General features: G+C 36.2%; 1 protein-coding gene across 1 annotated transcript in view; it reads right to left on the reverse strand.

Moving 5' to 3' along the window:
• The window catches only part of icam3 (intercellular adhesion molecule 3), a 28,085-nt gene that overhangs the window by 11,346 nt on the left and 4,049 nt on the right, over positions 1 to 12,690 (reverse strand). Inside the window, exons 5-6 of the mRNA XM_067382558.1 lie at positions 2,038 to 2,349; positions 1,414 to 1,656 (exon numbers count right to left, since the gene is read on the reverse strand). Of these exons, the coding sequence (XP_067238659.1) occupies positions 1,414 to 1,656; positions 2,038 to 2,349 (555 nt within the window). The remainder of the gene's footprint in view (positions 1 to 1,413; positions 1,657 to 2,037; positions 2,350 to 12,690) is intronic.

Consider the following 12,690-nt stretch of genomic DNA (forward strand, 5'->3'; position numbering starts at 1 on the left):
AAATGAAAAAATACAAATAAAAAAGGCCTTTCAATTATATTAAATACTGGTTGGTGAAAACAGAAATGGTTTTATTTTTAGACTTTTCTTTCAAATAGTTTTCTAATACATTTACATAATGTTATGTGCTAGTAAGTTAGTAAGTGCTCAGATAGGACATGATGTGAAATATATAGAAAAAGATTATATTAATTCTACACCAAGAAATAAGTTTCTATGTACAGGTTGGATTGAGATAATTTACATCAATAGATCACAAAGTGATCCTACAGGTAAAGGCACAAGAGATCTCATCTTTAATCATCAGCATGTGTTTAAATACACCACAAAATTACAACATCTATAAGTGAAAAGACTAACAACTTCAGTGCAGTAATAATGTAATAAATACTCAAAATGTTCAATGTGCCTGAGACCATAAGCATAGTTTCTTCATGAAAGCAAACAAGAATCCAGTGAAAATCTAACCAGGATGCTACTCAACCGTTAGTTGATCAACATCCTCGGACAGCAGTGTCAGGATGGGACAATATCCATATGACCGTCTGCTCCGACTGATCTGACAGCAGATGATCAAACTGAGGGAGTCCTAACCAAAGCAGATATTGCTCTGACAGAGTTCCTTCATGGGGACTTTGCTGGCTGCGCTATAAGTCCTTTAAGTGCTTTGGGCTTCTTCAAATTATACTGGCCCATCCTGGATTTTTTTTGATGTAGATGGAGATGACTGAGATGACTGAGATGACCACGACTACAGCAACAATAATGCCTAATATTATGAGGATGTTATTCTCTGTGTCAAAAGAAACAAATATATGAGTAAATCAGCAATTTAGGGAATTCAATCCAAGTGAGCAAAACTCATAGATATCAAGCCTGCATAATTCCTCCGACATGTCAAAAGTCAGCAGCTAATCTAAATAAAAATCCATGCAAGGCAGCAATGGAGACAAGATCCACAAGCCACATCTTAAATAGTGTTCCTGTCACACATCCTCTGACATTCAGTCCGCAAGCATGGCATTACAAGATCAACAAACCAAACAGCTTCTTACAAAAGTGCAAATACTTTGTGAAAGGAAAAAGAAGCCATGCTGAAATCTGAAAGCTGTGCGTTAATGGTTTTAGATGAATGAAATTTGCAAAGACAAAAAGCAATACACGAGAATGAACCTCATTGGTTCTTGCGGATGCTCAATTGTGTTTTTTTTTTCATTGTAATTTAAATATTTAATAAAACCAAAATAAATATTCTGTTCAATATACATATACAAAACAATATAATTTTGAAACAACCACAGTTCCTTTCTGTATCACTGTCAGTATTACTAAAGTAAACTGAAACAGCTGGCGGAAATGACCAATTAAACTGAGTCACTTAGAATTGAAAATTATACAGAAATGCACAGTTACCTTGTACGGACACTTTTACATGTCTGGTGGTGTTGCCAACAGAATTGTTTGCAATGCAGGACAGATCCTCTGGTGTTGAATCTGTTATAGTGAGAGTTTCACTATAAACTGTATTATTTGTGCCGAGATTCCAGCTGATTGTTGGATTTGGGTTTCCTTCGGCTTTACAAACAATCACCACTGTATATCCACGAAACACAGACACTGTGGAGGGCAGTTTGGTCTCATTGATGATCGGTTTATCTACAGGAAGGAGTAAAAGAAAAACAGTTTAAGAGGTTTTCTTCTACATATACATGATAAATTTCTTATGTTAATCCACATTGGATGAGGAGAGACCCCTAAAATGACTGTAAAGCACTTCGGGTGTACAGTAAGTACATATAAAAAGCGCTAAATAAATGCCTCATTCATTCATCAATTAATTCATATAAATTTTATTCTAGTTTTCAACAAAACTACTTAAATGTAGAAATTTGACAAAAAAATGACATGTTGCATCTTATCCCTATATTGACTTGTCACTGTGTCACATGGTAAGCGCTACAACCACTAAAAGACTCCTCGATTTGGATAACAGATGCTCTTAAAGATTAATAATAGAAGCTGACAGATTTTACTTACAATGTACAGTAATGCTGAGAGGTTTTGATGTGACTTTAGGAGGAGGTTGAGGTCCTTCTTCTCCCAGATCCAGCTCTGCTTCACACCTGTACTGAACTCCATTATCAGATCTGTCTGGACGGATCATGAGTGTGACTGTTTCATTCACTGGAGTCTTGATGGTGTCAGTGAAGGTGGTTTGATCCACCAGAGTCTCTCCTTTGTACCATCTCACAACAACACTCTTAGCCACATTGAGAACGTCACACTGAAGCTCATACTGGTTTCCCTCAATCATTGGTCCGTTATGATCCCCAACTCTGGTGGAAATATCTGGAAGACATATTAAGCAATAATAATAAAGTAACTAAAAATGCATCTCTAAATTACATCTCAAATACTTGAAATACTCAAATACTTTGAAAAAAAGCAAAAAAAAAATATTGTTCATTTATAGATTTTTTTTTAAAAAACATATCCCTGCTTGAAGGGATAGTTCACCCCCAAATTTTGTCAATTTACAAAACATTACTGTATTTTGTAAGTAAGATCCGCCAGCCTCTATTATTAATAATGTTATTCCAAACCTTTATGAATGTCTTTCTTTTGTTTAACACAAAAGAAGATATTTTGAAGAATAGAGTTGATGGTAGCCATTGTATTTTTTCCTCCATACTATGGAAGTCAGTGGCTACCGTCAACTGTTTGGTTACCAGCATTCTACAAAATATCTTCTTTTGTATTCAACAGAAGAAAAAAAAAAAAAACTCACTGGAACAACATGATGACAGGATTTTCATTTTTGGGTGAACTATCCCTTTAAGCTGATTGCTGTTTTGACACAAGGTAGCTAGTTTGTAGCTGGTATGTTGTAACTGTTCCTCTTTGACCACCAATGACCATCATCAACCATGACCAAAGCACAGTCAGCATCTTATGATGTCTTTTCCAACACACTGACTTTGCTTCCATTCTGTGAAACCGTTAACTTCCTATTTTGCATTGTGAGCAGTGTGGTATTTCCAGTGAATGGTGGTGAGCACATTTAGTCCATTAATGTGTCAACCTCCTCCACTTGTGATCTGGGGCCAGTTTCATAAACTGCTAAGATTAGTCTTACAAGTTAGTCATCACATTTTTGATCTGTTCATAACTGTTCATAACTGTTTTAAGACACAGTCTTAACATTGGCTATATTTATGCAGCTGATCGACCAAAACACATCTTAAATCCAGGTGTAAACAGGGCCATGGAGACATTTCTATATATCCCTGCTAAAAAATGCTTAAACCAGTATACGCTAGTTTGCATGTCTTAGCTGTTTTACAATGGGCTAAGCTAGTGTTTATCTGTACAGACCCCTCTAAACTAGCCAGACATGGGAAACCATAAGGACAGTAAACCAGCTTAGGTTTAATATTTGATTTTTTAATTTTTTTTATGCAGGAATTCAAATTCAAATGAGTTGTTGCTGAAGCAAGACAATCATCATTAAGTTGAGTAACAATTTTGTAAGTCACAACTAACACTGAAAATAATGTTAACATTTGAAAGCAGGCTAAAGGAACCACAATACAACAAAAACTGTGATGTTTCCTGGTGAATAGCCTCAGGAGCCGCTTAACTTGTCTACCGGTAACCAATAATTGTTATATACTGAAAGACTAACTACATGTATTTGCAATTGCTAAGAGATTACTTTTATATGGCAAGCCGTTTTAACATTTAATCATAAAACATACAAGTATCTATTTTCATGCTACTAGTCAGCCTACATTTTTTTGACACTAGTATTTATTCCATTAAGTACTATTGCTTATTCTTTAGGTACTAGAACCTTTTTAAAAGATACCAGTACTTATGCTTTGGATACTACTACTCATTCAGATAACAACTATTTAGTTTTGACTAGTATGTAGTCCAATTGTGACTAGTAAATATTTTCTATATACGAGTAGTTGTTCACTGGGTAGGGGAAAGTGGGGTGAGTTGTGCCAGTTTTTACTCAAAGTGACTTTAAAGTGAGGCCAAGGCAGTAATGCCTTCAACTTAAGAATGTACATATATTTCAGGATGTGGTGCATGCCTGAGAACAATAACTTTGAATCTGAAATAAATTGTTTCAGAAATATAGCTTTTGGAAAAAAAGTGGTCTCGTGGCACAACTTGCCCCTGGTGCGGGGTAAGTTGTGCCTTTGGGGAGAATACGTAGGGGTAATTTGTGCCAGTAATTTCTGAAGTAAAACAGAACATTTTAATGTTATGAACTGTAATGCTATATGAAAGCAAGACAAATTCAATACAAAATTACTCATTTAAGGTTTATTTAGATATTGTCACCCTATTAAACTGTTGGAATAGGCTAAGTCATATTTTGTAGTTTTTGGGAAAACACAAAAAACTTAAATACACAATATATGATATTTTTGAATCATTTCAGGCAAAAAGGCTTTGGCAATAGATGCCTGTTGACATACATAGAACGCTGTCTCTCAAATATAAGAATAACATATAAGAATACACCGCGTTCCAAATTATTATGCAATAATAATTGCATAATATTATGCAATTATTATCCATGTCTTATAACTGGTATCAGTCTCAGACAAAATAATTTGCCAGGTCTATGGAAACCCTACTTAGAGGTTGTTCCACATTATTAAGCAAGTCACAGCTTTCATGCAAAATGGTGAGGAAGAAAGATCTTTCTGAAGATGAAAATATCTGTTTGCTGTTAAACACTGGCTTTTTTTTATAGCTGCCCTTTTAATACAATTAATTTTTTTTGACAGGAACTTTCATTAATAAGCCTTTATCTGACCGAGTTCTGCTGTGCTCTAAATCACTCACAAATCTTATGATAATTCGATAATCTCCATTCAGTTTTCACACAATATTAGTTGTTTTCATGCCTTTTGCACAACATTGGACCATTTCATGCTTTTCATCTTCAGAAAGTGTGTTTTATAAGTGTGTGGCATGATGGGTTTTGGTCTAAAATCAAGAATGTCACATAGTTTAACTGCTAAAATGTAAGAGTACAATGTACAATTACAAATTAATAATATGTTGAAAATAATCATAAGTGGAGGTGAGTTGTGCCACTGGCACAACTTAACCCAGGCCCTCTGGCACAAATCACCCCGGACCCACAAGTTTGAAAAACTAGCATGATCCAGCAGTTAAGAGCTAACATCATGCTAACTGTATAGACTCATTGTGTAGCCAGCTAAAGCACTAAAACATGTGTGAAATGTTTACAAACTTGTCTATAATTGTTCAGACACTACAATCAAAAAACCTTGATCATAGAAATTTTACTTTTTTTTAGCTAAAATGTGCTTTCCTCTCATGCCATGTGTCTCTCTTCTTTGGAGGATGAGTAAAATGGATGGCTTTTCAAAATTAGGTGGTCACATGACCAATTTCTTCTATGGTTTTCCAGAAACAATGGGTGGAACTACTTCCCCCCTGGCACAAATCACCCCACTCTCCCCTACTAGTTTTTTTTTTTTACTTATTATTCGATTCTTGTACCTATTAAATAAATACTAGTACTTATTCAATAGATACTAGTACACATTTATTAGATATAGTATGTATTTCAAATGTTACTGATATGATTTTTTTATATTTTTCTAGAAAGATTTTTAATTGAACTCTACAGTGGCCATTCTTACTAGTCCTATAGCTGCTGTGACTTAGACAATAAGAATTGTTACTAGTAACAATTACAAAAGATACTAATGTCTGATAAATAAGTACTAGTACCTAATGAATAAGTACTAGTATCCATTAAATAGGTACTAGTATCTAATGAAAATTAATACTATTTAATAAATAAGTACTAGTATCTAATAATGTAGTATCTACTGTTCACATTTGTAAGTCGCTTTGGATAAAAGCGTCTGCTAAATGACTAAATGTAAATCTACATCTATTTGTTTATTATTTTAAAAAAAAAATCCTTGCTACGAGCACTTTACTGTCATAACTGTGACTTCACACAGCACTTACATACTGTTGTTCTCATGTTGATTTGATTGATTCTACTGTTCTCATTTGTAAGTCGCTTTGGATAAAAGCGTCTGCTTAATTACTAAATGTAATGTAATAAATGCTTACTAGTAATATTTTTAAAAGACACTAGTCACTATTAGAATAATTACTAGTCAAAAATTAATAGGCAGCTTCGTATTTTAGTTTATCTTGCTAACAGAGTTGGGTATAAACTAAAGGCTGATTTATAATTCAGCGTCGGACCTACACTGGAGCCTCTGCGCCGTAGGCTATGCGTCTGTCTTCATTTATACTTCTGCGTCGTAGTCCGCATCGACATGCATGCAGACCACTAGGAGGCAGTGTCCGCGGTAATGTTGAGTATCAAAACAAAAGCCGAAGAAGAAGCAGCTCGTCATGTACGTTGTCAGAGAAGCTTACAAACAGAAACGGCAGAGAAGCGGCAAATAGGTAATGACTTTTGTTGCAGTTTGACTGTATGTGTCCTCTGAAACAGAGTGTTTTTTCATTCATAGTGAAGTTGAAAGTGCTCTCTCTTCTCCAAGTGCTCCGCGCCAGTTTTTTGACCCGAGGGAGGGGTTCTAGCAGACCAATCAGAGCGTTTGCGGTCCACGTAGAATTGATGCATTATTACATTTTTGAAGAGGTGCACATCAAGCTACGTCGTATGCTACACGTGCTACGCACAGCATAAGCCGTAGCTACAGCGTACACTCGACACAGAAGTATAAATCAGCCTTAAGCCGCGGTCACACTAGACTTTGAACGTGCAAATTTTTTTCGGATGCTGTAACGGTCGTGATATGACGTCTCGGTCTACATTGTCTTTTTAATAAACATGAATTCAACACATAACTTAAAGTAATACATTTAAAATGTAAAAATATAGAACCTACTCGACTTTCCTGCAAAAATACAATTATTTTAATTCAGCCAAAAGGTCATGCTGTGACGAATCGATCTTCTACTGGTCGCACGTCTTCACGTGATGCGAATTCGCAGATCAGAGTTCACCAAACTTGAACTTTGGAACGCAGCGAAATGCGAAATTTTTCGCACGAGCTTGCGTTTCCGGTCTGACGCATTCGCATGCATTTGAATGGAAGTCAATGGAACGAAAAGTGCAGTGTGACCGCACCTTTAACGCGTTACACGTTACGCTGCATTCACATGGGACGTCAGTGTCAACGCTTGACAGAGGGCGTGTCTGAAGCTTGTGCTGACGCAACCGTTATAGTGATTACAGCCAATCACATTACTTTCCGGTGTTGCACGAACGCAGTTGGCTGCGACTGCTCTAGGGTATTTGCATAGGGCGATCTGATTGGATGACGCCTGCGTTGGCGCTTGAAAAGTTGAGAAATCTTCAACTTCTGCCGCTTGCAACGCGAGTGAAGTGACGCGACGGAACCCACAGTTCAGTTCGGCAACGCATGACGTCACCCATTCAAAGTAAACGAGAAGCGTTAACGCCGGCGCCCCGTGTGAATGCAGCCTAGAGTTGGGTTGTAACGTGTTGGTGTAACGAAGTTCGTAAATATGGGAAGAAGGAGGCGGGAACCGGCGAACGTTCAACGTAACTTTAATTCAAAAATAAACAAAGAACAAAACGAAAGTAATGTCGGCAGACCCTCGCGGACGTCTGCCGGCCACACAAACATAATAAAACATAAAATAAAGTCCAGGCCTGGTCCTCTCTCGTCCTTCACGGTAGTCGCTCCTCCTTTTATGCTCCCGGAGCTCCTCTGTGAGGGACTCAAGGCCGGTGTGCCTCCCAGGTGAAGCTCATTAACACTCCGGGAGCATAAAAGGAGGAGCGACTACCGTAAGGACGAGAGAGGACCAGGCCTGGGCTTTATTTTATGTTTTATTATGTTTGTGTGGCCGGCAGACGTCCGCAAGGGTCTGCCGGCATTACTTTCGTTTTGTTCTTTGTTTATTTTATATTAAAGTTTGTTGAATGTTCGCCGGTTCCCGCCTCCTTCTTCCCACAACTATTAACCTCGTTACAGTTGGGTTGTTAGAGTTGGGTTGTAACGCGTTACTGTAGTCTAATTACTTTTCCTGATAACGCAGTAATGTAACGCATTACATTTTAAATTTATGTAACTTGATTACAGTTACTGATGTCAATAAAATTATGTTACTTGCGTTACAAGAAAAAAAAATAGGTAATGTGCATTTCTAAAAGAAATCACTTTTGGCGCGGATGCGTCATTACGAATCACCGGAGAACGCGTGGAGGAGGATACCCGTGCCCAAGACGAGAGCGGTTCAACCTCGCCTAAACAAGCTAGATTGGATTTTTGTTCAGGATCGGAAGGGAAGGTAACTTCTGAACAATACTGTTTTCAAATGTTATTATAATGTTTTCAGCAATTTCTTTAATGCAGTTACATACAAACATAAACATAGTTCAGCTACCACACACATACATCCTACACACAGCAAGGAATGTTTAAGCTGTGTCCGAAACCGCTCACTCGTTCACTGATTCACTAATCCCTATATAGTGTTGTCATTTGAGTGCACTATATCTCCAAAAAGTGAACCACATGAAGTGAGTGAATTCTATAACTGTGCGTCCGAGAGCTGGAGCTATCACAGAAACGGCTCAACATGTGATAAAACTACTTTTATCCTACATGTTACTTTATAAAATAGAGTTCCCCGGGGATGATGTGTTTTTGTAGGCCAACCCGGAAGTTGGCGGCGCACGGGTTCCCTCAATTGAAAGCCTATGCATTTTTCCCATAGACTTAGGAAAATGGCAGAAAATAAGCTCTGTGTTTATCAAAGGGTTATGACACTTACACTTTTTGTATTTTTGTAGGTTTCAAAGTAACTTGAATGTAAAGTAATTAGTAATCTGATTACTTTTTAAGTGCAGTTATCAGTAATGAAATCAAATTACAATTTTAATGTAGTAATTTGTAATTTGTAGTGGATTACTTTTTTTGAGTAACTTACCCAACAGTCCTTGCTAATTGTAAGCATGAAAACACAAGGAAAGATATATGTTTAATACATATAATATGATATTTATTGTTTTTGATGTACAGTATTATAAAGACTTGGCTGTTTGGATTTGATTATAGGCAGTTAAGTAGATCCAGAAACCAGTTCATGCACACCAGCCACAATACCCACTCAAACAACCACAATACCCACAACATCCACCACAAAAGATTGTGCCTTTTTGGAGAGTATTTATAATTCCTTAAAATAAAAAAATTATTAATATTTATCTGCATCTGAAAATGTGAGGAATGTCAAAATAAGAGTCCTTCTCTCTATGAAATAGGCCTACTCAAAATATGTTTAAGCTATTTAAAGACATAAGTGGCCCTTTGATAATAAAAAGGTTTATGTTGCCCTTATAATGTTATAATACAATACAACACAAGAGCGAAAACACACACACACACACAACCAACGTGTGTGGACATGTGTGTGAACCAACAATATAATCTTGATGTAATACCAAAATACAAGCAATTCTATGTAAATTTAATAGTGGAAGTTTTTAAATTATGTGAGTGCACGACTTTCTGTGGAAGACAATAAAAAGCGTGAGCTGGAGAAGAATTCTGTGATTTTCAGGCTATGCATAACCCTGGCCTCATATTTTAGATTTATCTGACCTTTATAATGAGTTTTGATTGATCTGATTTCTACATGTTATTAAATGTTGCATTCAACTAGTTTCAGAGCTCTGTATAGGTCATTTCACAAAAAACATCTGCAACATTTTAATTGTAAGGTTAGTTTACATGGTTATAAAAATAACCATTAGGGAACATTCTGTAGTTATCTTTTGGTTATTTAAAATTAACCTCCCTGCAATGTTCTGGGAACATTATTTTATGGATGTAAAATAATAACCAAAAATAACCACTAGGGAGCTTTCTGTATAAATTATTTTAGGCTATTTAAAATAAGTACCCTGCAATGTTCTGGGAATATTATTTTATGGTTGCAAAATAATAACTTAAAAATAACCATTAGGGAATGTTCTGCAAAAGTTTTTTTTAGGCTATTTAAAAATAACCTCCCTGCAATGTTCTGGGAATGTTATGGTTGCAAAAAATAAAACCTAAAAATATATTTTTTCATTATTATTATTTGGTTCTCAAAATAATAACCAAACGGGAACCAAAAACTAACATTAGGGAAATGATTAAATGTTAAAATGGCTTGCTTATGGTTGGCTGTGCTTAAACAGCTTAATGCAGGCTTACAATTATAACAAAAACAGTATTTATCTTGTTTAACAACATTATTTTATCGCTATTAAGTCTTTTCAGAAGCTAGACTTTTTATAGTATTTAAGAGAGCATCAAGTTTAACACAGAAAAAATAGGAAAAATCTTCAGGACAGGATAAATACAACATTGGTTACATAAATGTCCTAAAATGCAACATATAAATGTCCTACCATCAAACGCATACCGCCGCGACAGCAGATCCAAAATTAGACACGTGAAGAGTATCCTATCGCCCCGCGCCGTCATTTTAGAAGAAGCTGCACTATATCGACACTGCTGTTAACCAGCTAACAGTGTTTAATTGTTCAGAGGGTAACACAAAACACGGACTCGGACCCTTCATTTATCGCAGGAAACCACTGCCCGGTCTGCCCTCGCATAGCTGCCTGTTTCAGTAGGCCTAACATTATTAAAGACCGGATAACTTTGAACAAACATTCTTCATTCTTTTAACATTACTGTAAGGATGTTTGTTCATAACTTTGAGAGAACCGTGCCAGAACATTCTGAGAACGTTCCCTGTTAGCTGCAGTGGTCATAAGTGCTGCATACTTGTGACTGAAGTGTTGTTAAAAGAAACAGATCTGTCGTACCAGCAGCAACACTGCACGGGTCGAGCTGAATAGGCCATTCAGTTGTGTTTTTGTTCACACTGAAGAATAGCGTTACAAATAATGAAGCTAAAGAATCAAATCAGTTCAAAAAGACACATGTACTTGTAAATAGATAATTTCTTAAATAAAAGCATTTGCATTTGCACAGATACTGTATCAGCAGTAAAACATAAACCAGAAATATGTGCACTCTTGAGGCTTACAAACTGGCAGCCAGTTTTGTGCCTTGTCAGAGCTTTGACCAATGCCATATTCACATACACGCCCCTGAAGACTTTTTTGTCTTTTAAAGATCTTGAAAGAGTCACACATGCATTTGTTTTATCTCGATTGGACTATTGTAACTCATTTTATGTTGGATTACCCCAATCCTCCGTGTCACGGCTTCATATTATCCAAAATGCTGCAGCAAGGTTTTTAACTGGGGTTTGTAAACGAGAACACATTACTCCGATTTTAGTGTCTCTTAATTGGTTTCTAGTGCGTTATAGAGTTGAATTTAAGATTTTGCTGTTTGTTTTTAAGTCTTTTAAGTCTGTTTTTAACTTAAATGGTCTGGCACCTTCCTATTTGTCAAACCTTTTAAACGTGAACATGCCAGTTAGATGCTTGCGATCCTCAGACAGTATTACTCTGTCTTATCCATGAACAAGATTGAAGTTGAGAGGTGACCGTGCATTTGCAGTGGCCGGTCCAAAGTTATGGAACAGTCTTCCTTTATCTGTAAGATCTGCTTCGTCTGTATATGATTTTAAATCAAAGTTACAGTCTTATCTTCTTAGTCTTGCATTTAATTAATTCTAACTCTTGTTTTCTTAAATTTAGTGATGTCTTTTTACTACTACTGTCTTTTATTTTTTTCTATTCTCTATACAGCACAGTGGTCAACTTTTGTTGTGTTTATTTGTGCTTTATAAATAAATGAAATGAAAAATGATTTTAGCTATTGTTTAGCCTGTTTGGAGCCATATAAAAAAAGAGGCTCATCTATATTCATAATCTTGGCAAGCAACAAAAAAATCTTCACTGGTGAAGTTTACTTTTAAGTTAATAACAAAGTGAGAAGGACCTTGTTTCCCTGCGTTTCTCAACAGGAATGATTCTGGCTACCATTGCTGAGATTGTATGCCAATGTAGAGCTACTCTAGTGACAGGATTTTTACACTTAACATGGTTTTAAAATGGAAAAAAAAAAAAACTGGTCAATGAAAACAGAAATGGTTTATTTTTTTTACTTTTTTACTAGGTTTTCTAAAAAAAATTTATTTACATGTCATGTGTTGGTAAGTTAGGGTTAGGTCAAACAGAAAATTATGTGAAATGTATAGAAAAAGATTATATTCTACACAAAGAAATGAAATTATATTTACAGGATGGCTTGAGATAATTTACATCAATTGATCACAAAGTGATCCTACAGGTAAAGGCACAAGAGATCTCATCTTTAATCATCAGCATGTGTTTAAGTACACCACAACATTACAATATCTAGGTCCAAGAGTATAAATATTCAAGAGTAATAAATATTCAAAATGTTCAATGTGCCTGAGACCATAAGCATAGTTTCTTCATGAAAGCAAACAAGAATCCAATGCAAATCTAACCAGGATGCTACTCAACCGTTTGTTGACCAACATCCTCGGACAGCAGTGTCAGGATGGGACACTATCCATATGACCGTCTGCTCCGACTGATCTGACAGCAGATGATCAAACTGAGGGAGTCCTAACCAAAGCAGATATTGCTCTGAGTTCCTTCATGGGGACTGTGCT

The sequence above is a fragment of the Chanodichthys erythropterus genome, chromosome 3, assembly GCF_024489055.1.
Source record: "Chanodichthys erythropterus isolate Z2021 chromosome 3, ASM2448905v1, whole genome shotgun sequence".
NCBI lineage: Eukaryota > Metazoa > Chordata > Actinopteri > Cypriniformes > Xenocyprididae > Chanodichthys > Chanodichthys erythropterus.